This window comes from Furipterus horrens, unplaced genomic scaffold, assembly GCF_987537825.1.
Source record: "Furipterus horrens unplaced genomic scaffold, mFurHor1.1.pri manual_scaffold_13, whole genome shotgun sequence".
Taxonomy (NCBI): Eukaryota; Metazoa; Chordata; class Mammalia; order Chiroptera; family Furipteridae; genus Furipterus; species Furipterus horrens.
The window spans coordinates 32286820-32314291 of NW_028327183.1; the positions used below are offsets into that span (position 1 = coordinate 32286820).

At 52.2% G+C, this 27472-nt stretch overlaps 2 protein-coding genes and 1 long non-coding RNA gene across 4 annotated transcripts in view; 1 reads left to right on the forward strand and 2 right to left on the reverse strand.

Annotated features, from left to right (window-relative positions):
* Nucleotides 1-1986: 1986 nt before the first annotated feature.
* On the reverse strand, nucleotides 1987-10574 carry CYBA (cytochrome b-245 alpha chain). Its single transcript, XM_090259555.1, has 6 exons — nucleotides 10400-10574; nucleotides 4655-4724; nucleotides 4088-4162; nucleotides 3730-3813; nucleotides 3045-3126; nucleotides 1987-2413 (listed from the first exon to the last, which is right to left on the reverse strand). The coding sequence occupies exons 1-6, from the start codon at nucleotides 10455-10457 to the stop codon at nucleotides 2195-2197; spliced, it is 588 nt and encodes a 195-aa protein (XP_090115681.1). The 5' UTR covers nucleotides 10458-10574; the 3' UTR covers nucleotides 1987-2194.
* Nucleotides 10575-11849: 1275 nt separating this feature from the next.
* On the reverse strand, nucleotides 11850-20023 carry MVD (mevalonate diphosphate decarboxylase). 2 transcript variants are annotated; one of them, XM_090260358.1, is made up of 10 exons: nucleotides 19886-20023; nucleotides 17755-17825; nucleotides 17214-17328; nucleotides 16745-16888; nucleotides 15559-15758; nucleotides 15175-15249; nucleotides 14748-14966; nucleotides 14258-14373; nucleotides 13216-13324; nucleotides 11850-12591 (listed from the first exon to the last, which is right to left on the reverse strand). In XM_090260358.1, the coding sequence occupies exons 1-10, from the start codon at nucleotides 19953-19955 to the stop codon at nucleotides 12511-12513; spliced, it is 1200 nt and encodes a 399-aa protein (XP_090116484.1). In that variant the 5' UTR covers nucleotides 19956-20023; the 3' UTR covers nucleotides 11850-12510. The 2 variants fall into 2 exon arrangements, with proteins under 2 accessions (XP_090116484.1, XP_090116485.1); XM_090260359.1 differs by lacking the exon at nucleotides 16745-16888 and having other exon boundaries at nucleotides 19886-20022.
* A 177-nt stretch (nucleotides 20024-20200) lies between these two features.
* Nucleotides 20201-27472, forward strand: part of LOC149994403 (uncharacterized) — a 34510-nt gene continuing 27238 nt past the window's right edge. The window contains exon 1 of the long non-coding RNA XR_016507695.1: nucleotides 20201-20925. This is a non-coding gene — a long non-coding RNA (uncharacterized LOC149994403). The remainder of the gene's footprint in view (nucleotides 20926-27472) is intronic.

Here is a 27472-nt window from a genome sequence, read left to right on the forward strand (position 1 = left end):
ATGCTCCTCACCCTCGCCCCAGCTTGGCCCTCACACTCAGCTGGCCCTGCAGGGGTAGCCACAGGCCCCATATTCTGGTGTGTCCAGAAAGGTCTATGCATGAACCCCAAGTACATCCTGACAATGGCGCTGGGGCCTAGGGGTGAGCCCCGCTCCCACAGCCCAGCCATGATGTAGGTAGGCCCTCCTCTACCCACAGGCCCAGGACATGGCCAGACCTATGCTATGACAGTGAGCATCCTCCCCACCCCTGGGACAGACATATTTGAAGGTAACTCCCAGGGAATATCAGCTCAGGGAGGGCCATCACCTTCGGCGATCTGAGCCATGTTCCCCCAGCCCCCGCAGAGGCCCAGGCAGCTACAAAGGCCATCCCAGGGCCCTGATATCCCCTTGGGCTACTGTCCACCACAAGTGACAGACCAGGGGCAGCCAAGCTGGCCAGCATCCCCCAGCCAGGTGCCCGCTGGCCAGCTGACAATCCGGCCTGTGTTCTCACTGCAGAAGTCCTAAATCTGCACTTCAGGCGTGTTATTGTTGGAGGCATTTAGTTAAGTGGCCCAGGGGCGATTGGCCTCAGCAGATGTGGAAGGGGCCCTGGGGCAGTTGTGGCTCTGCTACAACCCCCACAGAAGCCCAGCTGGCTCTAAGGGTTGACCTTGGGCTGTGGGGTTTGCGGGGCAGTTGTTAGCACCTCCCTGCCTGACCAGTCATTCTTATCCATTGATTGATGCCTACTGTGTGCAGGACCAGGAAGGAGGGGGGTGACCTTGGTCTTGAGCCTGGAAGGACTGTGGGATCAACACATATTTGCTCAGTTTCTATGTGCCTAGTGCTGGGAATAGAGCAGTGAACAAAACGGATAGATCTCTGCTGCCCACATGTGGGGTGACTGACAACCACAGAACAAGCAGTAAAGTGCTCTGTCCGGAGGTGGTAAAGGAATTAAGGACAGTAATGGAGGTAAGGGGGAGGGGCAGCAATTGCAAACAGAGGGTCAGCACAGCCATGGAGGCCACCTGAGCCAAGGTCCGGATGGCCAGCCAGGGACCCACATTCCAGGCAGAAGGAATAGACTGTGCAAAGGCCCTGAGATGGCAGCGTGCCTGTGTGAGGGTCAGGGGTGGTCTGTGTGGCTGTAGTGACTGTGGGGCCAGGGTGCACAGGGTGTCTGTTCTGAACTGTGTGTGGGAGTCTGTGGGTTCTGAGTTGGGTGCCTGGCAGGTAAACTGCAGTGCTGGAAATGGCCTGCAGGGGACAGGGCAGAGTGGGGAGGTGACAAGTAACAGATTTATAAGACAGAGCCCTCATGGGGTGTGGGGGTGCATTGAGGGGGGTCAGGGGCCTGAAGTCTTATTGTCCTTCTGGGAGGCTGGAGCGGCCTTTCCTGGCGCAGGGCTGGAACCATGCCAAGTTGGCCCTGGAACATTAGAGGACCCCTAGTTCTGAGAGCAGGATTTGCTGAGAGCTGGTGGGGCAAACGGGAGGCAAGGGATTTAAGAACTTTTCCAGACTTTGGGGGAGTGGGTGCTTGGGGAAAGCCCATCAAGGAGGCTTCCCAGGCTGGGATGTGAGCTGAAGCCAGGCAAAGCTTGTGGGTCACAAGGCTCCCCACTGGGGAGCAACAGGCAGTGGCCAGGGGGACTACACCTGGCCCTGTCCTGGAGGGAGGGAGAAAGAGAGAGAGAGAGAGAGAGAGAGAGAGAGATGCCTGGTGTGTGTGTTTGCAGCCTCAGAAATGGAGGCAAGGGCAGGCCTGAAGCCTCCCACAGCTGGCCTGGCCATCCTGGGTGACACCAAAGTGAAGGGACGACAGGGAGAAGGCCTGCTGGGCTCTCTGGGGCTTCCCCTCTGCACTCAGCTCCTTGTGTGGGACTAGGGAGCTCCAGAAGGTGAGGCTGGCAGGTCCAGGAGAGCTGGTGGGGGGACACACACTCCCTCCTCCCAGGCCTGGTAACTTCATTTCTAGGTAGAAACTCAAAATACTTGGAATTCCAGATACTGTATTTCATGGAATAGAAGATACTCCATGATTTCAGGTGCCATGGAGAAAGATGACAGGCTTCTGGGAATGACACCAGAAGAAGGCCTGTGGTTCTGCCGGGCAGGAAATGGAGTGCTCTTGGGGTCTGGGTGGTGCCCCTGAAAAGCTACACAAGACAGCAGCCACTCGGGGAGCAATCTGAGACACCGGTCACACGACCTCATCGGTCACTGGGACAGGGTTTTCCTGGGGGCCGCTGGGGACCCCTGCTGCTGCTGCCTCCTCTTCCTGCTCACTGGGTTTCTTGCGGGCCTCAGCTGGGGGCCTGGGTGGGGGGTTGCTGGGTGGCTGCTTGATGGTACCCCCCACCTGCGGCCGTTCCTTGGGCTTGGACTCGATGGGTGTCCACTGCTCACCACGGGTGGCCGCCTGCCACAAACAGAGAGGCTGAGCCATAGGGGCCTCCAGGGTCCACCCCCAACCGGGCCCCTACCCCTGTATTCCCCGACCCCTACCAGGGGATAGGGCAGGACCCAGTCTGAATCTAATAAACCCTGAAGGGACTGTGGCTCAGAGGTTAAGCGACAGGCCAGGACCGAGCTCTGCCTGACCCCAAACTAGAACTATTTTACCACAACAGCAGGGGCCCCACAAGGCAGAGGGGCATAGAATCCCTGGGTTTTTGAAAGATCCCCTGGAAGCCACTTCCGGGTGCACATTCCCAGACTCCCCCCAGGAGCAGGACAGGGAGGTCAGGCAGCCTGTCCATCATGCCAAGTCAAGAGGCCTGCAGGGTGGGAGGGGTCCAGGAAGGGCAGGGGCCCACTCAGCCTGGACCCACCCTGGCCTGGAGCCTCCCCAAGCGCTCCCAGGCCTGTTGGGGAGTGAAGAGTGTGCAGCCCAGGGAACTTGCTAAACTGCAGGTTCCTTGACCTCTGGGTCACCCCCGTCCCCATCACATGAGCAAGGACATAGCCTCCTGGTCTCAGCTCAGCCTACAGGCAGCTGCAGGGACTGAGGTCGAGCATCAGCAGGGCTGACCACAGACGACACCACTCACCAGCAGGTAGATGCCACTCGCTATGGCCAAGCAGGCTGTCCCCAAGATGGTGGCAAGGAGGAAGCCGGCTGGTACTGCTAGCCTGGGGAGGGGGTGGAAGGATAGGAGACTCAAAAGAGCAGTCAAAGGGGGTCTGCAGGGGCTCCAGGTCTAGGGCAGAGGCCATAAGATCTCAGGACTAAACAGATCATAAGTGTGCTGTCCCCAGGACCCTGGACAGAGGGGGCACATGGCCCCGCCAAGGCTGGGCTTTTATGTTTGGGTCTCTGGAGCTGTCCTCTGCCTTGGCTTGTACCCTAACCACCTTGAGACCCTTGCTCTTGGCCCCACCCCCATGCTAGAGGCAGTCCAAGCAGCTACAGAGACATGAGGGTGATATGGTCTCTCTGCAGTCACCACCAGACATGTGTATGAGGTAGCAGACGACCCAGTTGGGCCATGTCAACCCCAGAACCCTGACTGATCCTGATTTAAGTCACTAAGTTTGGGGTGAACTGTTACATAGAAAGAGATGATAGATACAGGTTTGGGGGACCTCTGGCAGAGCCTGGGACCTGGATTTTTTTTTAAAAAACAGCTGGGCTGAGAGGGACCTAACTTGCCCCAGTGCTTCTGCCCAGGTAGCCAGACCCATGGGGAGGATCTGCTCCTGGCTGTCGTGCGCCCGAAAGCAGGCAGGACTCACCCCAGGTGCAGGAAGGCCCGGATGTAGTAATTCCTGGAGAGGGGCCCAAACAACTTCACCACTTTCGTCATGTACTTCTGTCCGCTAGGCCAAGTGAGGGAGGAAAGAGTTTGGGTCCTGCTCAGCAATCCCACCACCCACCCTGCCCCAGAGCCCCCCAGCTTCTTTCCATTCAGGGACCATGGGGCCACAGCAGCTGTGCAGGCACCAGCCTTGGTTTGCCAGGAGGATAAATGTGTTGGTGCTGGAGCTTCAGAAGGACAGGTCCAGGCTCCCTCAGTGCCCCCAGCCCAGAATCACGCCCATGTGGGTTCCACCCAGCCCCTGAGTTGAACCCCAGAGCAGGTAGAGGACTCACCATCTCTCCATGGTGGAGCCCTTCTTCCTCTTCCCCCGGGGATACTCCAGCAGGCAGACAAACACTCCTGCTGCACTGAGGCTGTGGTTAAGGAACAGCCCAGCTCAGCCCGAGGGGCCACAGTGAGCGCCTCTGCTGAGAAACAAGGAGGCTCAGCTGCCACCTGGACCACATAGTGGGGAGACTGCCAGGTGGGATCCCACAGGTCTAGCCACCTCACTGCCCTTCCTGCATCCTCCCTCCCCCATGCCCGTCTTGGGTTTCAAAATGCCTGGAACTGCCAGGCAACAGGGTGGCTGACAAAAGAGGATACAGACTGGATCCCTGGGGGTGTGACACCTCCCACTCCCTGCCAGGCACCAGACCTGTCACTTCCCTGCTGAGCCTGCTTCCAAAACTGCAGCTGAGTCTATCCTGCTGAGAGTCTAAAGGGCCCAGGGATATGAGCAGCACTCTGCTAGCTGTGAAGTGCTGAGCCCCAGAGGCTGTGGCATCTCTACTCTTAGCCCACTAGCGCTGCCCCTGGCAGTGCCGCCCTCCCCCGAGGAGTCTACGATGGGAGGATACATGGAATAGGCGCCAAAGTACCACTGGGTGAACTGGCCAGCAGTAGCCACGATGCCGCCTGAGATGAGGACTGTGGGCAGAAGAAAAGTGGGTTAGTAGGAGCCTCTGACTCAGGGGAGAGACATGCCCCCACCCTATCCCTGCAGGGCTGCGGTCCACATGAGGCTCTGACCACCTCCCCTTGTGCTCCCCCGTTCCATGGCTGGGTCGCCAGCCCACCACAGAGCTTCTCTTGAGTCTGTCAATCCTGTTGTCCAGGAGGTGGACCCAGGCAGCTGCAGACACGCAGATAATAAAGGGTGCATGAGCTGGGGGCCGAACCTGGTGGAGCTGGGCCTGTGTCCCTGGAGCTGTGGGGTGTGGGGACAGGCAACTTTGCAGACCTGGGCAGGAGCCTGGACTCAGGCCTGGACACTCACTCTTGAGCTCTGTGACGCCCTGTCCTTCTGGGTTTTGCATTTTAAGGCCACATTGTTGACTGTGGATTTTGTGTCGGCTCCACGGACTTCCTCTCCTCACTGCGCGGTGTTCCTGGTTGTCCCTCTTCCTGTGTTTCACCTTAGTTTCAGTTTGTCTGACGTGATAGCCCTACACCCTTCTTTGGTTTGGATTTGTCAGCTATTCCATCCCTTTATTTTCAGTTCAGTGTGGTTCTGCTGGATCTTTTCTCCCCAGTCATTTTTTTATTGTGATAAAATATACACACCATTTTCCATTTTAGCCATTTTAAAGTGAACAGTTCAGTGGCATTAAGTACACTCACTTTGTTCTGTATCCATCCCCAGGATTTCTAGCAATTTATTGAGGTATAATTATTACATACAATAAAATAAAGGTGTAAGGTTCTTGACTTTTCACACATGTACCCCAAATGACCTCCACCCAGGTCAAGATTCCCATCTTCCCAGAAAGTTCTCTGTGCCCCCATCCAGTCAACTCTGGAAACCTAGATCTGGCTTCTACTCTCATTCGAAGGTTGTCAAGGTCATTTGTGTGGTTTGGATGGATCACTAGCTCACTCTTTTTGTGAAGTTTTCTATTGTGTGACTCAACCACAATTTATCTACCCTTCTGTCTTTGGGAAATTTTTGTTACTTCCAGTTTTTGGCTATTACAAATAAGCTGATATAACTGAATTGTTAATATTTTAACCAATCTGAGAGTGAATTTAACAATTGGCTATGATTGCAGACAATTGGAACTTATTTTATCTTATTTTGTGTTTTCTCTTTAACAAGTGTTTTTGTTGTTCCTCCTGCTGACTTGATTAAACTTTAATTTTAAAATTCCTTTCCCTGAACCACAAGTGGACTTCAAAATGTTTAACTTCAATATCACCCCTAAATTACCCATTATTATTAATTATTTACAGTCAATACTTGGTTACCAATGCCTTCATTCTTGCATCCCAGTCCTTTCTTCTGGATTCAATTCAGCCCTCTTGCTGAAGTACATCCTTTAGTAGTCCTTTCCATGAGGGTTTATTAGCAGCAACTCTCTGGATACCTGAAAATTCCCTCATTCTGGAATAATAGTTTATCTGGACACTAAATTCATGTTTTTGCTCAACACCAAATTTATTATGCCATTGTCTTCTGGCACCTATTATTGATGATGGAAAGTCTGAAATCAGTCTGATACTTTATTCTCTGGTAAGTTTTAGGATTTCCTTTAATGGACTGTAGTTCCATTACAATGTGTCCCAGAAGAGATTTAAACAAATCCCTTTATTCTATAAGGAACTTTGTTTCCTCCTTCGATTCTGGAATTTCCCTTTTATATTGCCTCTTTCCATTCTATTGATTCTTTCCTCTGGAAATACCATTATATAGATGTGGGATCTCCTTGTACTATTGTACAGGATTCAACTTCTTTCAGCTACATTCTGTGGTTTCCTCAGATCCATCTTGCATGTCACTATTTCTCTCTTCATCTCTATATAGTACTTAATACAATCATTAACCTTCAGTGACTTTTTATTTTTGCACATCCTATATTAGTCATTTTTTGCATTGCCCTGTATAATTTTCTATTCGTTTACCTCCTTGAACAATTTTAAACATACCCACATGTTTGGTGTTTGTGCCCATATTCTCAAGTCTCTTCTTTTTTTTTAAGATTTTATTTATTGATTTTTAGAGAGAGGGAAGGGAGGGAGAAAGGGAGAGATACATCAATTGGTTGCCTCTCTCACGTCCCCAGCTGGGGACCTGGCCCGCAACCCAGGCATGTGCCCTGCCTGGGAATTGAACCAGCAACATTCTGGTTCACAGGCCAGCACTCAACCCACTGAGCCACACCAGCAAGGGCTCAAGTCTCTTCTTAATGGCACTAGAAGTTCTGGTGCTAAGGAGGCACATTCTTCTGTTTGTTGTCTGCTTCCTCAAATGGTGGGTGTTTGTGAGCTGTGCCCAACAGGGTCTGTCTGTCTTCCTGTGGCAGTCTGTGGGCCCTGGTTGAGGAAATGCTCTTACAAAATACTTTCATATTTGCCTTTTCTGAAGGCCTATGGGTTTCTCCAGTCCTGGATCGAGTTTACCTGAATTTCTTGGTCAGTGGTCCCAGTAACCCTGGCTGGTTTGGCTCAGTGGATTGAGCGTCGGCCTGCGAGCTAAGTGTCGCTGGTTCGATCTTCCAGTCAGGGCACATCAGAGAAGGAAAACTCTGTCTCCAAAAAACCTCCGCTGCCTTGCGGCATACCTCTTCAGGGGAAAGGCTAAGGGAGTAAACCCCGACAGAAAATCCGGAGCCGGAGTCCCTAAGGCGGTTTGACGTTGTAGTCAACACCGGCAACTCCTGCGGCGCACCTGAAGCCAAGCTGTATTGACTCCGTCTTTCCCTTGGACCCTTCAGCTGCGAAGAGAGGGGGGGTCTGCTGCATGGGCAACAGCAGACCCTCCATATCACCCTGCCCAGGCTCTGTAGCTTCAGCTTCACTGGAGAGGACACTCCAGCGTCATCGCAAGATGTCGATTCAACACGGGAGGAGACAGATACCGTGTCACTCCCGAGTTGGACTGCACAGCCATTCTCGGCGGTGCAGATAGACTCTTGAGAAGCTACACCATCGTCTCTCGAGACGGACGGCTGCCGACGACGACGATGGTCCCAGTAGCACATGGTAAGATTCAGCCCTCACCCCATGCACAGCACAGGCTTGAGTTTCTGGGGGTTTTGTCTTGTTTGTGACTTTCTTCATTAGGGGCCTGGCAGCAAATGACAAGCTTCCTTGGATGGGCCAGTTTTCTAGTCAGTTTCCTGTGCTGGCAACCTTTCCTGGTTCTGGCCTGAGGCATGCAGCTCTATTTCAGTCTTTTTCTTTTTACACAGAGGCCCCCGAAATCCCACTGGGTAAAAGCTGAGGCCCTGTTTGTCCCAGTTCCCTAGGCGCCCCTTCCTTTTGCTCCAGCCCCACCTCCTTGAAAGCTCATTGTGCTTTTGTTGCCAGCAGATTTCCTGTTCTTGGGGTTGAGCTCAGCTATGTGATTACTCTTTTGCTCATTAGCACTCCTATGAGTTAGAAAAGGAAAGGGTGCTTTCCCTATATATTCAGTCAGCATGCCTCTACTTGTCTTTAAGAGCATAATTTTCTCGTCCTGAGCAAAGACACCACTGGCATAAGAGCTGATAACTCTACTGTGTACTGGGTCTCTTACAGATGCAGGGAATGAGACAGGTAAGGAAGGCCTCAGCTCTCATGGGGCTTACGATCCAGGTGGGGACAAAAATAAACATCAGAGAGTAGTGAAGTAGAACAGAGGACTGTGACAGAGATACCTAGGTGCTCTGGAAGGACTTCTCAGAAATAAATGGAGGAGCCAGCCACAGATGCTTCAGACAGAGGAAGACCTGCAAAGGCCTGGGGTATTGGGAACAGAAAGGAGGCCTGGGCAGCTCGAATGAGAGTGAAGGGTGGGGGCAGGGGCACAACAGTCAGAATCTGTCTTTTACACTTCACAATGGGATCCACCGCAGTTTGACATGCTGATTAGATGGGATTTTCTACAATAAAAAAGAAGTCTGTTGGATGCACCTGCTAGTAGAGCCTAGCCAGTCCTGAGCAGCCCCAGGTGGCTGCAATCTATTCTGAGTAAGGAGAAAAAGTCAGCAAGAGGGGAACTCAGAGTGGTAAGGGCCCTGGGAGACCTTCCAACACACTGCCTCCTTTGACGGTGGAGGAAGCAGGGCTAGAGCTTATAAGTTCTCTAGGACCCGACTTCACTGTGTGTAACGTGGATGTAAGAACAGCTCCAGCCTCACAACACTGCGAATGTTAGCTAAGGCAACACAGTGGGCATGCCATGAACAGGGACACTGGGAGCGTCACTGTCTGCACCCCCTGGGACTAGAACCCAGGCCTCTCAGAGAGCTCCCAGTTTGGTGCCCTCTGTCACCTTCTACTTCCTGGGAGTGGAGCAGGGTTGGGGAGCTGTGGGAGGAAGGGAGGCTGGTCTGCAGCAGTCTAAGGCCTCACAGACTGTGTCAGGCAGGGGAGCAGCCTGTGGACAGCCTGTGGACAGCCTGGGGAGAAGTGAGAAGGACCCGACTCACTGAGTTCTCAGTTACTCTAGGTGCCAATAGGGTGATGACCAGCCTGGATACAGAACAGACCACTGGGCCTCATGCCCCAAAGTTGCCCACCTCACAATGTGATCTTACAGTTTGGGGCCAGAGGGACTTCCTCCATATTTACCCACTTCCCTCCCAGAGCTTCGCCAGGCTCCTCCAGTCCCCAGCAGGCATGAAGGGGCTCAGACTGGGTCTCAAGGGAAAGGTGGTGGGCTGGGACCCTCCTCATCACTACATTACCAACAGTCCTTCCTGGGACTGCCAGGTCCCCCGAGGTGGGCAGAGCCTCTGGGCAGCTTCCTCTTGCTTCAGACCTGCCTCAGACCTTGCCTCTTGCCTCAGTCTCACCCACGCCTCCTGAGCGGTTCCCCTTTCCAGTACACCACAGGGATGCAGACCCCACTGGGCCTTCACCAGGGCTCCTGAGCACAGGCTCAGGGTGACTGGGGGCCTACCGTACTTCCCCTGAGGCAGTCTCTGGAGGACGAGCTGGGAGGGGTCCCTCTGAGCAGGTGTCCGGTGGAAACTCAGGGCTGGGAGAGAGCCCCTGGCAACCCCTTGGAGGAAGCCCACTCCAGGGTTGGAGGAGCGGTGGGAGCAGGTGATCCTGCACAGTTTTCCCAATCCTGCAGGGCAGTGACTCACTGGAAACCACCCTGGACGACAGCCTCTTCCCCCCACGGCTGCAACTTCCTCTATTAGGGGGTGGGGGTGGGGGGTCCGGGTGGGGTAGAGGGATGAAGAGGGAACAGCAGACGGGGGAGAAGACGGAGCACACGACTGTGCAGGGGCAGGAGAGTCTCTAGACAACCTCTGCAGCCCTAGGTCTCCCACAGCCTGGCCACCCTCTAGGCCCAGCTCGCTCCAGGCCTGCCTCCTAGTCATGCAGCCGCAGGTGTCTGTAGGAGTCTCGAGGCCCCCACCTCCAGGCTTCAGCTTCCGCCTCCCGGCCCGCAGCCTGCAGCCTCTGACCCCTCAAGACTCTGGATCCCTGCCCCGTTTCCAGCCCACCCTGTCCCTCGGCCGTAGCCTGAGGTCCCGGCGCCCCAACTGCCCCAGCCTTCAGTCTTGTGTCCCTAATTCCCCACGTCCCTATCTCCAGCCCACCCCGTTCCGTTCTCGCAGCCTGAGTTCTCAGTGCCCCGCCCCACCCCATCCCGACCTCCGGGCACTCACTCAGGCCGGACGCCAGCGCCTGCTCGTTGGCCCACATGGCCCACTCGATCTGTCCCATGGCGGCAGCCGACACGGCTCGGCTCAGACACTGAATTCTGCGCGCCCGCTGCCTCCCAGCCCCAAGTTCCGGCACCACCTCGAGTCCCCTAGCTTCCCGGGGGCTGCCCCGCCCCACGGAATAACTTTGCCTCCCGAGTTCCGGCCCCGCCCCCTGGAGAGAGGACTGGCGCGAATCAGATAGAGGTTAGTGGGGTGCTCAGGACGCCGGCCCAGGCCCCCAGACCTGGCTTGCGTGTCTGAAGGGCCCTCGCCTCACCTCCTCCAGCACCCTCGGGCGCACCTCGGGCCCTACCCTCTTGGATGCCTGCTTGGTGCCAGGCGCCGGTCCTGCCAGCTTCACCCCCAGTTAACCTGGAGCATCCTAAGATATCTCATGTGGGGCTGGACACGGGGCAACCCAGTGAGATGGACACCCATTCATTAGGCAGAGACCCCACCCCCCACCCCCCGAATGCTTAATTCCCTCCTGTGCTAACAGGGGCTTCTTTGGAGGTGTGAGCAGAGCAGGTTCCTAGAGGGGCTTAAAGGTCCAGAGCCTTCACCATGCCCATTTGGGAGCTCCCCTCCAGGGAGAAGGCCTCAGACCAGGAGCCCCTGGGCCTGGGGGCTCCTCCATGGAAGTCAATGCCTCCTACTAAGGACAGTGGGAGGCCCAACCTCACTTCATTTGGCCCTGGGCTAGCAGGGGTGGTGTGCAACCCTCTGCTCACAGGACTCAGGGGGGTGGAACAAGGTGTGCAGAGATGGGAAAACCCAGAATGTAGGAGTGCTGGCTCCTGTCCCTTTGCCATCTTCCCCCTCTGTTCACCCCATTAAGGGTCAGTAGCAGCAGCATCTGACCCTCCAGCGGGAGAGACAGGAGGCAGGTCAAAGGGCACAGGTATCCACCCCTCCTCTTCCTTCAGGCTGACTGCACTGAAGCTGGCAGAGTGGAGGAGTGCGTTGACCTTCACACTAATGGGAACACTCATATAAGTACCAGCCAATCCTTGGTTGCAGAACCCGTAAGCTTCTGGGCTGAGGGGAATGGTCCCGAATCAGTGTTCCTGCCTGCAAATGCGCTTCCTACTTATGTGGACTAGGAGCTTAAGGCCAGACCCAAACCACATCTTCACACCTGTCAGAGCCCTGGTGACCCTGTCAGCCACGTAGTGTGGCCCATGGCCATGGGGGTGGCTGTGTGCTGAGCACCCCATCACAAGGTTGGGCAACTGAAGGGGAGCTTCGGTTCAGAAGGCAGCTTCTTCAGGAGCAAGTCAGCAAGTGGGCAAGTTCCAAGTTCTCCCGTCCTGCAGGAGAGGAGGCACATGGCCGTGGCCTCCCCGCTCCCGATGAGTGCTGCCTGCTGCCCACACAGAACACTGGTCACATAGAAGCACACCACGCCCAATTAGCAACCCTGGATTTATTCCCAGTGGCCAATTGATGGGGCTCCTGTGTGACAACGCATCTTGGGCTACTCTCCCACCTCCCACTGGAGACGCACTCCTGGTCTTTTTATGAAGAGACATTCTATTCTATCTGTACCCAGTGGCCTGAGTGCTGGCAGAGGAGCTACAATGACCGTCACGCTCAAAGCACATTCTGAGGGATCCTGAGCCTGCAGAGGTTGTTCCCTAAGCAGTGACTGGTCTTCCAGCTCCAGAGGCACACCCACTCCCCATCCTCTCAGGTGGAATAGTTCCCGTTTCGGGCAGTGGAAGTGGTCCCAGAGCTCAGGGTCAGAGATCCTTCATGGGGGGGGGGGAAATATCAGCAGCTCACCCCTACCAGCTGGAGCCACTGGGTCCCACATCCCATCCCAGTCCTCAGCACAGCACTGGCAGGGGAACTGAGGCACTTTGTGGGAGGCCTGCTCCTGGCCACCTGGGAGCCTGCAGGTGGTCACCCCACTGTCCCTACTCAGCCACGGCACACTTCCTGGCCTGGGGCCAGGTGGCCACCCACCAGTCCCAATAAGCACGGCACAGCCGCCACCACACCCAGCTCCCTAGTCCCAGCAAAGCAGTCCCTTCTGCAAGTGGCAGCCAGGGCTCCTGTTGAGGATGCAGTCAAGCAGTTGCCTTCAGGAGGCCATCGGGGCCCAGAAGGTGAGCATGAGGCTGGTCCAGGATTTGAGGCCCGGGCCCCACCTGGCAGGTAGAGAAATCCATGTTAGATTGTCGGGGTGACAGGGAGGGACAGGTGTACCCCTGCCCTCCCAGGGAAGCTGACCACTGTGTGGTGATGCCCTGGCACTGTGCCCAACTCCCATGTGGTCTCAGCCTCCATTACCCAGACTTGTATGAAAGATAGAGACCGGGGCCGGGACACAGGGTGTCATGAGGACTTAGAATCAGACGATCTGAGTGAAATCCCGGCTCACCCACTCTGAGCAAGGATCCTGATCTACTTTCGGTGGGTGAGGCCTGAGGCTCCCCAGGATCCGCAAGTCTCCATTCCCAGCCCCGCCCTCTCCCCTCAGTTCCATGATTCACAGTGTGTCCTGAAATGTCCACTTTGAGAGCAAGTGAGCAAAACAAACCAGTGGAGCAGATACCTTGAAAACACAAGGGTGGTGCTCCTCTTACTTTGCTGTCATTCTTAACAACTTTGCTTCCCACCTCAGATGAAGTAGAGGTGATGGGAATCCCTTCACCTGGTGCATACACTGCATCTGAGCCCGAGAAACCCGTGTGCTGGACAGGGACTTCCCCAGGTAGGCTGGGCCATGGGGCCCCAGGACCTTGGGGCTGAGGGCCAGTGCCAGGACTCACCTGAGTGGCAATGATGTATTTGATGCTGCCAGGGGTGGGATCCATGCCTAGTGCAGCTTTAAGCTCATCTGAGAGTGGGGCAGGCCTCACAGGCAGCCCCTTCAGAAACCTGGGGAAAGGAAGGCAGGAGGGTGCTGTGTGTCCATTGACAGGTGTGCAGGAGATGCCGACCTGACCAGAAGGGATGTGACTGCCAATGGGTACTGGGCTTCTTTTGGGGTGACTAAAAATTCTGGAACCAAACAGAAATGCTGGTTGCACCATAATCAGTGTACTTAATGCTGCTGAATTGTACGTGTCAAAGTGTTTCTCACCACCCACCCAAAAAACTGAGCAGGGATGACCAAGGGCTGGGCTGGGGTCACCATGAAGGGAGGGTTTCAGGAACCTCCCTGAGGTCTAGGGTTCATCCATGGCCCATGGCTATTGCTCTGCCCAGTGGGGTAACAACTTAAGAAGAAAATGCCTCAGTTCGAGCATGAGTCCATCACCCTGTCCCTCTGCACACCACCCACTGGGGTGACAAGGGCAGTGAGCACAGAGCTTCCAATGAGGGCCCTACTGGCCTCCAAGGTGATCTTGGCTGTCCCACGTGGTAAGGAAGTTAGTATCAGGCCTCCCACCCACTAGCCATCAGTACTGTGCCGATTGCAGGGACAGGTAAAACCACCTCTCCACTGCCAGCACCCTGAGCAAGAGGGTGTCCCTGCATTGAAAAGGGACCATTAAAACAACTAGTAGGAAGAAATCCAAATGGAAATCCAAATGCTCTGTCTCCACAGTAGGGCCACACAGGATCCAAGAGGCTGTGTGTGTGTGTATGTATCTCTGTGAACACGGGGTTGGGACATGTGCTGGGAAAGCGTTCACGGTCACTGCAAGGCGCATTGGTGACATACTGCCTGTGGGCCCCAGGGGGATCAACACTTCCTGCAAGACTCCCCACTCAGCACCACAGCCTTATGTGCAGCCGTCCCTGATCCCAGCAGGAGACCCTGCTCTTCCCTTCATGGCTTCCCAAATGGGGGGACCCACAACTCACTTGTCTCCATCTGGCTCAGGGGGGAAGCTGTGCTTCACAGCAGCCACAAACTCAGCCACAGTGTCGTCCAGGGTAAAGATCACGGCGTTGGGGCCTGCATCAAATGTGTATGCCACCTGAAACCCACGAGGTCAACATGAATGTCTGCACAGTGGCTCTGCCCAGGTCAGAACTTTTCGTCTGCTCAGAGACCCAGGGCCTCCCACAGTGCCCACAGGGCCAACCTGGAGTGAAAAAGTGGCTCTACCCAACAACTCAGGACCAGGTTGGGGCTCGGGGTCCCCACCCCAGTGCTTTGAAGTGCAGGGTGCGATCCCACAGTCACGGAACCAAAATGAAAGTGAGATAGAAACTCTTGGTGCTCTGGACGCAAACGCATAAAGCAGGTTCTGTGGCACTTTGTCACAGACAAGTGCATGCTGGCTTTACTGACGCTCACGGCCTGAGGCCCACCCTGTGGGTTTCCGGCGCTACCCTGGCCCCACCTTGCCTTGGTCTGCCCATGGTGGGCATTGAAGCGGTGCACCAGGTGTATGATACGCCTGGAAGTGTCGTTGAGGTAAGAGATGGGCGGGAAGGTGTCCAGGCAGGTGGCATGGAACTGGTTGCTGTCCTTCATGGTTAGCTGGCCAAAGCCATGAAAGTTTCTCTCTTTGACACAGCGGATCATCTCTGCCATGCGCGCTGGCACCACCACCTCAGCCCGGAACTGCAAGGCAAAAGTGCTTCCCAGTGAGGCACCTACAACTTCACAACACAGGCTCTGGGGCAGAGCCTCCCCCAGGCCTCAGCGTCCATTCACAAGTCCAGCAGAGCAGATGAGCTCAGCTTTGGAGGATGTGGGTGGAGCCTGGCGTGTGTGCCGACATGCACGTTGTGCCCTGGGAGGCTGGCACCTGCCCCAGTCCCAACCTTACCCTGAGCAGGGCACTGGTCTCCACGCTGGTCTGCATGCCCACTGTGCTGCCAGTCAGCTTCTTCTCAGCGCTCACCTGCACAGAGGGACAGGTGGCCCTGGATCTTACACCCAGGCCTCTGCCCTAAACACCCATGCGGTCCTGTCCATCCCCTGGGCTGGCACAGAGTAGGGTGGGGACTCCTGACTGTGGCAGGGATGACACAGTTCTGGGGAAAGAAGTATACAGATCTGCAGCCCCTTCACTGCATGGGAGTCATTCCTGAATGCTCCACAGAGAGCCATTTCATCACCTGCAGCAAGCTTGAGAGGCAGGTGAAGCCTTATCTCCTTCGGCTCCCAGTTGGCCCAAGAGGACCCCTCACTCCATGGCTGTCTCACTCACCACAAGAATGAGGACTCGGAGTTCAGGCCAGTGTGATTCAGGGGCCACCTGCCGGGCCACGCTGTCCTTCCCGTCAGCCCGCTCCCCCATCTGCCACTCCACGAAGCCTCCATATAGGCTCCGGCAGGCGCTGCCCGAGCCCTGGCGAGCCACTTCAGAAAGGTCACTCTCAACCCCATAGACTTGGGCCAGGGTGTACGCTGTGGGTACAGGAGGGAAGGTGAGCGGGGAAGGGGAAGTAAGGCATGCAGAGGATGGGGGTCCCAGTCCAGGCTGTGCTCAGCACCCTACAAGAATGCGCCCCATGGGAAACAAAAATTCTGAAATGAAAGACCGACTCTCACCGTTAGCACTCACCTACTCACCCACGCACCCATCCCCGTGCTCACGCACTCAGCATTCCCGAAGGCGCGCATCGGACATACAAAGTCCACTAGAGCCTGTGGGGCTTAGGTGGGGGGAGCCACGCCTGGGGACTGAAGGACTGAGTGCTGAGGGGCTGGAGTTTCTCCAAGGGGCGGTACAAAATTGGGCTTTTAGGGGGTGCTGTTTGGGGCAGAAACCAAGGCACAGAGGCCTGAAGAATGAACACACTTGGGGTAGCCAGCATGTTGGGCATGAAGCAGGGCTGGGTCTGGTCAAGGGTCTGATGTCAGGATGCACTGCTGGGGTCCATGAGGCAAGAGCTTTGCCGTGGACACTGGCACCCCTCCTGGCTTGGCTCATCCATCCCCTGTCCTGATGGTGGTTCAGGTGGGGATACATAAGCCAGTTAGCATCGTCCCTGGGGTTTCCACTGGGCCACTGTGGCTATGAGGACAGTGTGAGCCCACTGCCCACCACTCTGGTGACCAGCTTTGTGCCTAAGTGTGAGGGGATCCTACCAGAGAGCGAGCCAACACAGAGAACAAGCCAGGGTTTCAAGGGAGAGAAATGGATGCCCAATGAGGCTGTGGGAGAGTCTGGAAACAGCTACACCTGAAGCCAGCTGTGCCCCTTGGAATTCTGTTACATGAACCAAGAAATTGTCCCTACTTTCGGCTTCAGCCAGTCTGAGGTGGGCTTCTGTCACATACAACCTAGGGAGATTTTAATACTCAGCTGTGTGAGATGACCAAAGCCTGAGCCTCTGTGATGAGGGCTCCTGGAAGGCTGCAGGAGTAGGGGTCTCCCTGTAGGCACCCACCTAGGCAGGCATAGCCTGCAGCTGAGGAGGCCAGGCCTGCGGCTGTGGGGAAATTGTTCACTGATGCGATGTGAACCTTGTAGCTGAGGCTGAGAGGCGGCTCCTCCTCCTCACCACTCCTCTGCTTTCGGGCCAGGCGGCGTACTGTGGAGGGGGAGACAGCCACTGGGCAGAGCTGCCTTACCTGCTCCGGGCAACTTGCCTGCCGTGGGTCATAGGCACAGCTGACACCAGGCCTCTGCCCCAAGTTTCTGCAGACCTTCTTCTTGGGGAAAGTTCCAGACCTCAGACCCATATCTGGCTGGGCTAACAGGTGTCGCCACATCCGCTGGGGGCTCTTGAAGCCGGGTGGGTAGGGAAGAGGGAGCAGTACCTACTGTGTTCAGAGTCCTCCCAGAGCAAGGAAGGGATGAAGAGGAAGAAACAGGCTGTGACGGGCCCCCCTGACCCACACGGGACTCCCACTCACTCTCCCTCAGGCAGGCCTGGATGCGCGGCTGCCCTATGTCCTCCTCCTGGCCATTAAGCCAAATCTGGTCCTCAGTGAAGTCCTTGCTAATGACAGCTGTTGTAGTGGTTTTCAACTGAGGAAGAAAATGGACCACCTCAGGGGCAAAGCACCCCTTTCTGATGGGGAGGCCTTTCCTGCTGTGGCCCATCACTGTCATCCATTCAGGGGCAGAGAAGACTTGCTAGGAACAGGAGGTTGAGGCCAAGGCGGGGGGGGTGGGGGTGTACAGGGTCAGGCTGTGGGCAGGCTTGGCCCCAAGCATGGTCTCCCTATACAGGATGGGGCCAATGCTTCCCTCTCCCACAGCAGAGCCACTGGGCGGGGCCCAAGAGCGAAGGGACAGAACCTCAGAGGAGACCTGGTGGGGGGGCATTCTGATAAGCATTCCTAACACTGAGGCATGGTACACTGTTCATGGACTGGGGATTTATTGCTATCGATTGTTAAACGAAAGTTCAGTAACTTTTTATTTTGGTGTTCATTGCCAGTCCATACTAACCTGGTCCTGGTGCAAAGTGACACTCAGAGAGGAGTTGATGGGCAGGATCAACTCCTCATCTCGCTTTCCCCCTGGAACAGACAACCCAAGGCAAAGCCAGTCAGTTTCCCAGCCCTGCGAACCAGGGCACTGTTGCCCCCACCCACCAAAGCCCCACTCCTCTCCATCGTGTTCCATAGTCACCTCCACTCCCATCCCACAGTTCCCCCATCTGCCTAGACCCTGCTTTCTCACTGCAAATCTAAGTCCCCTTTCTGCTGTACCCACACCTTCAGGAAGCTCTCCTGGATTGCTCTGTACTTCACTGAGCTCCAGGTCTCAGAGCAGAGCTGGAGGCTTGTCATCTCCAGCTTCATTGTTTCTGTTTTATCTCCTTTCACTTACTGGACAAATCACCTTGGAGTGCCTACCAGGTACTGAACACTTGATTGTTAGGCTTTGCCTTCTCCTCCCAAACAGAAGGAGCCTCAGTTACTGAAAACACCTCAAATATGCCTGCTCGTACTCCCTGGAGACCCTCAAAATTGCCCCTACTTCTGCCAAGCACTTCTACTCCTGACATCTCATGGCAAATAAAGTAAATTTTCCGGAAATTTCAACACTCTGTTAAGCACACACAGTATGCTGTGCTTTTGGTTTGGGGTGCTGGCAGAGTTACAGGCGATTATAAAGATTCACATCTGGCAGGTGATCTATGAGAGCCCAGAAAGAGGCTCCATATATATGCCATACTGAATTCTGACAAAGGTGCAAAAGCAATTTCGTAGAGGACCAGCCTTTCTGGCAAACGCTACAAGAATAACTGGACATTCAAGGTCACCAAATGAACCTCGACCCAAGTCTCATTATACGAAAAATAACTCAAAACGGATCACAGAGTTAAATTAAAAATGTAAACCTTTTAGGAGAAAATCTTCAGGATGTAAGGCTAGGGAAAGAGATCTTAGACTTAACACCAAAAGCATAATCCATAAACGGTATAATACACTGGACTTCGCCAAAATTTTTTAAACTTTGGCTGTTTGGGAGACCCTGTTAGGCGGATGAAAAGACAAACTACAGAATGGGAGGAAATATTTGCAAACCATATATTATCCAATAAATGATTAGTATCTAAAATATAAAATGAACTCTCAAAAACTCAATAGTAAAAACAACAAACAATCCAATTAAGACATGGACAAAAAACATGAAGAGACATTTCACCAGAGGACAGAGAGAGAGAGCAAATAAGCCCATGAAGGTGTTCGGCATCATTGGCCTGTAGAAAAATATGCACTAAAACCACAATGAGGTATCACTTAAAACAAAAACCAGTGACAACACCAAATGCTAAAAAACAATATACATTGTTGGTGGAAATGTAAAATGGTACGGCCACTTGGGAAAACAATTTAACAGTTTCTTGCAACTACCCTAGGACCCAGCAATTGCACTCCTGGGCATTTATCCTAGAATGAAAATTTATGTCCATACAAAAACCCATACACAACAGTTTATAGCAGCTTTATTCCTAATAGACCAAAGCTGGAAGCAACCCAGATGCTTTTCAAAGGGTGTATGACCTGTAGCCAGCCCATCCTGATGCCACTACCACCTTAACGAACCTCCAGAAATTATAGTGAGTGAAATGAGCCAATCCCAAAATGCTATAAGCCGAACGATTCCATTTATGACGCGTTCTTGGAAAGAGAACATACTAAAAATGAAGAGCAGGACCCAGGCGGGTGAGGAGGGCGTGACCATGGGAGCTGAGCGCCCCACTTAGGGATGGACATCTAGTGTGGACCACATCCTCCGACCCGGGCCCCTGAGGGGATGGATGTCTTGTGTGGACCATGTCCATCAAGTGTCCCAGGACGCGCGAGGATGTACGTCCTATGTGAGCTGTGTCCCCACCCTGACGGGGACGGACTTCCTGTGTGGCCAGCGTCCCTCAAGTATCCTGACTGCAGCATGGGTCCGTGACTCCGCAATCACACTACCCGGCCTGAGGGAGGGCTAGGGGGTAGGGCTGCGGTGAGTGCTCACAACTGCACGTGGACCTCCAACCGCGTCATCACTTCGTCCATCTGCCACCCGCGCCGGGTTGATGACCCCCAACGCCTGCGCCCCCAGCCCGCGCACTCACAGTACTTGATGACCGCGATGTTAACCGGCGCGCTGCAGGTCACTGCCACAACCGGCTTCTCCGAGGCCATTGCTGAAGAACACTGCGAAACCAGCCCACAGCCGCCAGGTGTCGGAACGGGCGCGCAAGCAGGCCGTGCTATAGGCCCACTCGGTGCCCCCTGTTTGCGCGTCGTCCAATCAGTAGCGGGTCCTGCCCTCGCTCCAACTCTCAGCCAATGAGCGGGATCGAACGATAGGCTGCCGACGCTGAGCCCGCCCCCCCCACCCCCCGGACAGACCCGCGCAGACTCTGCATTGCACGGAGTGTGCGCAGGCGCGGGACCTTCTTTGGCCTTCTGTCGGGTGGGCGTGGGGTGTGCGGAGGTGAGGGGTGGCCGCCTTCCCGGAGCGCCGCGGACTTCGCTGAGGAACTTTTACCCCGGCGAGTGGGCAGGTGGCCGCACGCGGTGGTGAGGTTGGACCCAGAGCGTGTTCTTGACTAAGGGGAGGCTAAGTGGGGCGCCGGACGCCAGGTATCACAGCAGCTCGGGTCGAAAGGCTCGAGTGACCGTGCCGGAGTGCTCCCACCAGCACGGCAACTCACGACTCCCCGGGTCTTTCCCGCTGCCTGGGGTCTCCTGCTCCCCGCCATCCGGTGTCCCGCGGCCCATGTTTCCTCACAGGCCCCGTCACTTGGGGTTCCAGGGCTCCGCATTCTCGGGGCTTACTAGCGCAGCTAGGTGGCGGCGCTGAAGGATGAACTGCTTCAGGGACAGGCGCTTTCAAACCCCACACTCCGTGTTAAAGCCCCATATAAGCAAGAATTTTTTCAGGGGTTGAAATGGATCGCCCTATTTATACGTACATTGGCCTTTTAAATGTAGTAAAATACACATAACGTGCCCGGTTGTGGAGCGTAATGCACAAAAAAATAAAAAATAAAATTATGTTGCCGGGTGGGTTCCCCAGTCAGTGCACATACCGGGACTGCGGGTTCCATCCCGTCTGACGCAAACGGGAGGCAACCGATGGATGTTTCCCTGCCAGCTCTTGGCTACTGTGAGTAATGCTGCTGGGAACATGGGTGTGCAAATACCTGTTTATGTCCCTGCTTTCATTTCCTATGGTAATTGCTATTTTCAGTTGTTTTAGGAACTTCCGTAGTGTTTTCCACAGCAGCTGTACCATTTTACATTCTCACTAGCAATGTAGGGGGGTTCTGATTTCTCCACATCCTTGCTAACACTTGTCTCCTCCTCCTCCTTCTAGCCCTCATGAGTGTTTAGTGGGATCATTGTAGTTTTGCTTTGCATTCCCAGTTTTTGTTTTATTTAAGGAATTCTCCCAATGTTGATGAGAGAAAGTGTTGCGTTGGTTGTGATTTCGGACGCTGAAATAAATCCGGCAGGCAGGATGATTAGCCAGTAACGAACGGAGGGCTGTGGCTCGCTCAGACCATCAGCGGAGAGCGGGAAGCCTCATCCTCTTTTTATTAGGGTTTCAAAAGTTACTAAAAATAGAACGGGGGGGTGTGACATTCCAGCCAACAACAGGAGAATTTTACAAGTGAAAGAATTCTTACAGTGTCATTAATATGTAAAATACGGCCAGGGTAACTCCTGGTTTAGCTAGCACCTATCAAGGAAGCAAGGCAGATCCACTAATCCTCAAGGCCAGCTCCATTTTAAGACTTCATTAACAAGGAAGCAGATGGAGTACACAACAGAACCTGTTTTACCCAGGATTCCACGACTCAGTGGCCTCGACAGCCTAAAGCCGAAGGCGGAGACGAGAGTTGCTCATCGTCTCCTGAGTCACGGGATGCCACCTGGGTGGTGGGGCATGAGAATGCCCCTACCCAGAGATCTGTCTTCCTGCAACATCTCTCCCTTTTTGTTTTACAGACGTCTTATGGAGCATGACTGAGGAGATAGCAGACTTAACTTTCTGTCTTTTCTTATAGCGCAAAAACGCAATAACAATTACTAAAATGAAAATAAGGAATAAAGAAATTGTTCCAACATGAGTTCCAATGAACCCATTAATATAGGGAACAGGATCCATTTTATCAATTCCACTCATAACATCTTCAAAAATACTTTGACCAGATAATTGTTCTAAATGTTTCTCAAAAGTAGTATGAATTTTAGTTTGTAAGGTAATAATATGCTGGGTTAGATTATCATGATTTAACAAATGCTTACGAACCCGTTCCCAAGGGAATTCAGTTTCATTATAAGGAACAGGAGTAATACAATAAGAAGATTGGTTCCAATCACATTTTAACAATAACTGTCTTTTAACACTTTGTAGTTGATCACCTACTAAAACAACTGCTTGGTTTAAATCAGCTAACTCAGACTGCATTTCAGCATCAATTTGGCTTTGAGCAGTCCATAATTGTTCAGAATTCTGATGCCAAGTCCTTACAAAATCCGCAGTCTGCACAGACTGATGAAGAGCAACACCCGCAGTCGCAGCGGTAGCGGTGACAGCAATTAGTCCCATGATGACTGCAATAAGGAGGCCAATAAAGCGCTTGCTCCGGCGAAGCAGTCGTTCAGCCACCTTATGAAGGAGTCCAGAGGTAGGGCTGTCTTGCCATGCACGGCCAAGCTGAACAGGCATCCAGACTCCAGTTCGGGCTCTCAGGAGGTAGAGACTTTCCTTGGGAGACAAACTCATAGTATGATTAATACAGGTATGCAGAGTACAATTAAAACAAGAGATTTCGCCGGTCTCAGGAACTCAGGTAACTTTCCCTTTGAGTAGTAAATAGGGAAGTTTAACACAAGCCTGAAAATATCTGGTAACATTTTGTACAAAAATAAGGTTATGAAAACCATTGGCCTGATATAGCCGTCCCGTCCAGACATTAAGAGGTTCAAAAGCTGCACTTAATTTCCACAAATGAGGTTGAGAATAAAAGCCTTTCATATAGGGTAATGGTGGTGAAAAACCACTTTCTTGCCAAACAATGGAATCTCTGGCAATACCGATCATCCAAGTAATGTTATTGGTCCATTGTATATTTTGCTTAGGATCTGCCGTACGAGCGGAGCCATACGGACTCCAAGTAATGACGCTTCCATAGGAAGTATTAACAATAACTCGTACTTGTTCTCCCCTGCACTGAGTCCAATGGACCCAACCAGTTACTGAGAGGAACGTTGGCATTTTACAGAGTGGCTCATTCGATGGAGAACAAAATTCACAATGATTTGGAATATAACCAGTAGGAGTATAAGCAGAGAGCATTATTAACAGCTTATTGTATAACTCGGTGGTATTTCCTTCTACTGTAAGCCACTTTTGGAGACCAATATTAAAGCAGTGATAACCGGCACCAAAACAAATAGGTGGACCAGAAACTCCTGTAACATAATATGGAACCATTGTTCCTTCCTCATCAGGCTTTAAAGGACCACGTATATCAAAAGGACCGGGAAGCCAACCTGTTTCATTATGATATATAGGAACAGTAGGGTCCCACCATGAGACCCCTCTCATTAAAGGTGGATTAGCAATATAAGCCCAGTAAGTATAATTTTCAGCATTAGCTCCAGGGGCCTGAATAGATAAAATGGCAAGCATTGCCAAAAACAAGGCCTCAGCTGTAAGTGGGCTATGATTAGCTCGGACTAAGGCTTTTCCTTCATTTACTAAATGTTTAATTTGATTCCAAGTTGGTGGGTTTGTTCCTTGATTTCGTCTCTGGGCTGTGCGGAGGTGTCTCCTTCTCCGTTTTAGAGTCTTTTTCTGCACCCCGTCTGGCAGGTTCCTCCAGTCCTCCTCGCTGCTGTCCTCTCGTCCCCTCTTCTGGGAGGACATGACGCAGCTTAAGGCATTTGTCAGGAATTCATATATTCTGAGTGCCTGTGGAAATATAAGCATAGCCTCGGCCCCATCGAATAACAGTTGCTGGGAGCCAATTGGAGGTTAAAACATAATAATAATAAACAGGTTGATTTATTGGTGAAACGGTTTTCATTGCCCAATGCCTTTGAGCTGGAACGAGAGAATCATCACCAATTTGCAAAAAATTTAGAGTAAATACTGCATTCATTAATCTTTTCTTTGGGGAGTCCATACTATATCCCCCTTTTTGTTTTTCAAGAAGCTCTTTTAATGTTCGATTATGACGTTCAATGAGAGCTTGTCCAGTGCTGTTATATGGAATACCAGTAACATGTTTAACATCATGTTGAGGAAAAAATTACTGACATTTTTTAGAGAGATAAGCTGGAGCATTATCTGTTTTAATAGTTTCTGGCTTTCCAAGAACAGCGAAAGCTTCGAGGAGGTGTGTAATAACACATCCTGCACGTTCAGAAGACATTGCTGTAGCCCATGAAAATTTAGAGCAAGTATCAATAGAATGATGAACAAATTTAAGCTTTCCAAAACTAGGTACAATAGTAACATCCATTTGCCAGATTTGATTAGGTAGCAAACCTTTAGGATTAACACCTATTGGTAAGGAAGGTTGGTTAATAAGTTGACATGTAGAACAGTCCCTAATAATTTGACGTGCTTGACGCCAGGTAATGTTATGCCGGTATCTAAGCGACCGAGCATTATCATGATGGAGCTGATGTTCAGCTTGAGCTTTGATAACAGAACCAACTAGAGTGTCTATATAATTGTTGCCTTTAGTTAAGGGTCCTGGCAAACCTGTATGGGATCGAATATGGGTTATGTAGATTAAATGATGGCGAGTTCGAAGGAGGAACTGCAACTGTAAGAAAAGAGTATTAAGTTCAGAACCATTCTGAGGTATGGTTACAGTTTCCAGGGCTTGAACAGTATGGGCAGCTTACTGTGAATCTGTAATGATGTTTAAAGGAACTGAAAGTACATCAGTTAGAAGCATAACAATAGCAAATAACTCTGCCTTTTGTACAGAAGTTTAAGGGCTTTGAATAGTTTTGTTATTTTTCAGGTTACTATAACCAGCAACACCAAATTTATTAGCATCAGTAAAATATGTCTCTGCCTCAGATAAAGGTTGTGAGACAACATGTTTAGGAAGTATCCACTGAGTCCGCTTTAAAAACTGAAACCTTTTGGAGGAAGGATATGAATTATGAATTTTACCTAGAAAGTCAAAAAAGGCATTTTGCCATTCTTTGTGTCCCAATGCTTTGGCCAATGTTCCAAAGATATAATGGATACATCAGCTCCGGTATCTGCTAATCCAGTAATAGAAGTTCCATCCTCAAATTGTACAGTTAATTCGGGCCTCTGATCATTAATCAGAGTGTGCCAAAAAACTTGTTTATCAGTACTTCCAAATCCCCCAGTGCGTGTAGCAGTAACAAATTTTCCGGGGATGTATGGAAGAATTAACAATTGGGCAATGCGCTGCCCTTGCTCAAAAGAGCAAGGCTTTTCTGCTGTCATCATAACCTCAATTTCTCCCGTAAAATCAGCATCAATTACTCCTAAATGTACTATAATTCCTTTACTAGTCAGGCTGCTTCTTCCTATTAGCAAGCCAACACTGCCAGCCGGTAGTGGGCCATAAACACCTGTAGGAATTCTCTGGATTCCTTTGTCGGGAGACAAAGAAAATGTGGCAGGAGCTGGTATATCTAAGGCCGCGCTCGACCTGGTCGAGTGGTATAATTCTGAGATAAATAATTTAGATTTAGGTTTTAATTCATCAGCTGATGGGTTTGCCCCGAGCTGACAGGAAACTGAGTAGTTAGGCTCGTACTGTTTGATGGGCCCCGAGCTGGGCCCTGCTGCCAGTTTCCCGACCCTGCTGAAGGGAGGGGCGGCAAAGGATTGCCCTGTTTATCTTTTTTGGAATGGCATTCATTGGTCCAGTTGTTACAGAAACAGGGGAGTCCAAAAATCCCCAGAGTTTGCTGCTGGGGGATGGGGAGAAGTAAGCAGCTTTTCAAATGCTTCCACATGCCTGAGGCTGGTGGCTACTGTCTTTCTTATGCAAATGGCTTTAATGCATCCAAAGCCTCAGGCAGATGGGAGGAGTCTTGAACCAGGGGACGGTATGGAAAGCACACAGAGCCTACTGTAAGGTTCTGTGAATGGTCAGAACTGTTTGCAACGCCCACTGCGTCAGATGACGCAGTCGGGGATATATAAGCAGCTGCACACATTTTAGCTCAGACTCTCTGTGGCACGCTCGGGCTCTCACTCGCGCTCTGGCTCTGGCGCTCTGACTCTCTCTCACTCGCGTGCTCGCGCTCGCTCTTGCTCTCTCGCTCTCTCGTGTGCTCCCTCCACGTGGCTTGGTGAAGGGGCCTTCTCCATGTGGCTTGGAGAAGGGGTCTCCAGGCTGCTTTAAGAGACTCTCGCCATGCAGTTTTGAGAAGGAGAGAAGATCCACGCGGTTTTGCAGGAAGAAGGCAGTTTGCAAGGAGGCTGAGAATCCAGGTGGTTCTGCATTGAGAGCTGGAGGGCACCACAGCACAGAAAGGACCTCCCCAATCAGGATTGAATGATTGGCAGCTGCTGGTAAAGCTGAACTGTGTTTGGGAAGTAGGGAAACGGTTTCTCTGACTTTCCTAAAACTAGCCTGGTTTAGTAGTGGGGAGGCAAGGATATGTGTTTGTGGGTGTTTTAAAGAGCATAAGACTTAACAACAGAAATCCGCAAATAACTAAATCTGTATAACTGTTAAATAAACAATTCTTTTTCTTTTCACTAAACTCTGGTATTGAGAGTTATAATTTTGGCGGCGGGCAATCGGGCCCCTAACTAAAGAGCCCGTGGGTTTGTTTTCAACTGGAGCAGCCCAGGGGTTCTGTAACAATTTGGCGACCCAGATGGGACGTTAATAATTGCCCGTGGCAGGTCGACCCCCTTGAGAGACACCTTCTGAGGGCGCCGACCGCCTAAGTATGCCAGTGTGGTGAAAAGGAAATAGAACTGAGAAGGGATTAGAGAAGTAAGATTGTTTGCTAAAACTTATTTCTGTGTGTTTCTAAAATAATAGCATCGTGGATACTAGATTTGTTTGTCCGATTAGGAGAATTCCTGGACGTAAAAGAATTATGGATGCCGGAGTGGTATATATGTTTTCTAGTCCTTGGGATTGTTTTGGTTATAGCCATTAGCATGTATGTCTGGGTTAATAAGAGCAGTTCTGGGCAAGTCCCTGATGGCAGCCCACTGGAGAGAATTTTGGAAAATTGGGATATGTACTGTCGTTATCCTATGACTAAGAAAATATTAATTTATTACTGTAACACTGTTTGACCTGAGTATGTTCTGGGTGGTAAGAAAAGGTGGCCTGTGAATGGTTCTCTGAATTACCTTATGATTAATCAATTAAAGAGGTACTGTTTGCAATCGGGAAATTGGGAAGATGTATATTATCTAGATGCATTTGTAGAGTTGTATAATAAGGTCGTAACAGAAATGGAGGGCCGAATAATGATGCAGAGGGAAGAAGAGGCCAAAAAGCCTTTTCCTGAGAGTCAAACGCCGGAAGAAAGGGAGAATGAGGAAGTAGCCCTCTTTAACTCTCTAAATCCGGGAGACAAAGGCCCTAATTTGGCACCAAGCTAGGCACAGGTGGGGGCGGTTCAGGAGGCCCTAGCTCCACCTCCTCTGCAGGTGGCCCAGGCTTCCGGGG

Excerpts from the sequence above, each read along its gene's own strand:
- CYBA (XM_090259555.1), bottom strand. The coding sequence starts at position 10,457 with ATGGGACAGATCGAGTGGGCCATGTGGGCCAACGAGCAGGCGCTGGCG. Across the intron at positions 4,163-4,654 it reads TACTTTGGCGCCTATTCCAT|TGCAGCAGGAGTGTTTGTCT; the intron begins GTATCCTCCCAT and ends CCACAGCCTCAG. Across the intron at positions 3,127-3,729 it reads CGGGCCTTCCTGCACCTGGG|GCTAGCAGTACCAGCCGGCT; the intron begins GTGAGTCCTGCC and ends CCCCCTCCCCAG.
- MVD (XM_090260358.1), bottom strand. The coding sequence starts at position 19,955 with ATGGCCTCGGAGAAGCCGGTTGTGGCAGTGACCTGCAGCGCGCCGGTT. Across the intron at positions 16,889-17,213 it reads CCAGGCCTGCCTGAGGGAGA|TACGCCGCCTGGCCCGAAAG; the intron begins GTGAGTGGGAGT and ends CCCCCTCCACAG. Across the intron at positions 15,250-15,558 it reads TCCGAGTCCTCATTCTTGTG|GTGAGCGCTGAGAAGAAGCT; the intron begins GTGAGTGAGACA and ends CCCTCTGTGCAG.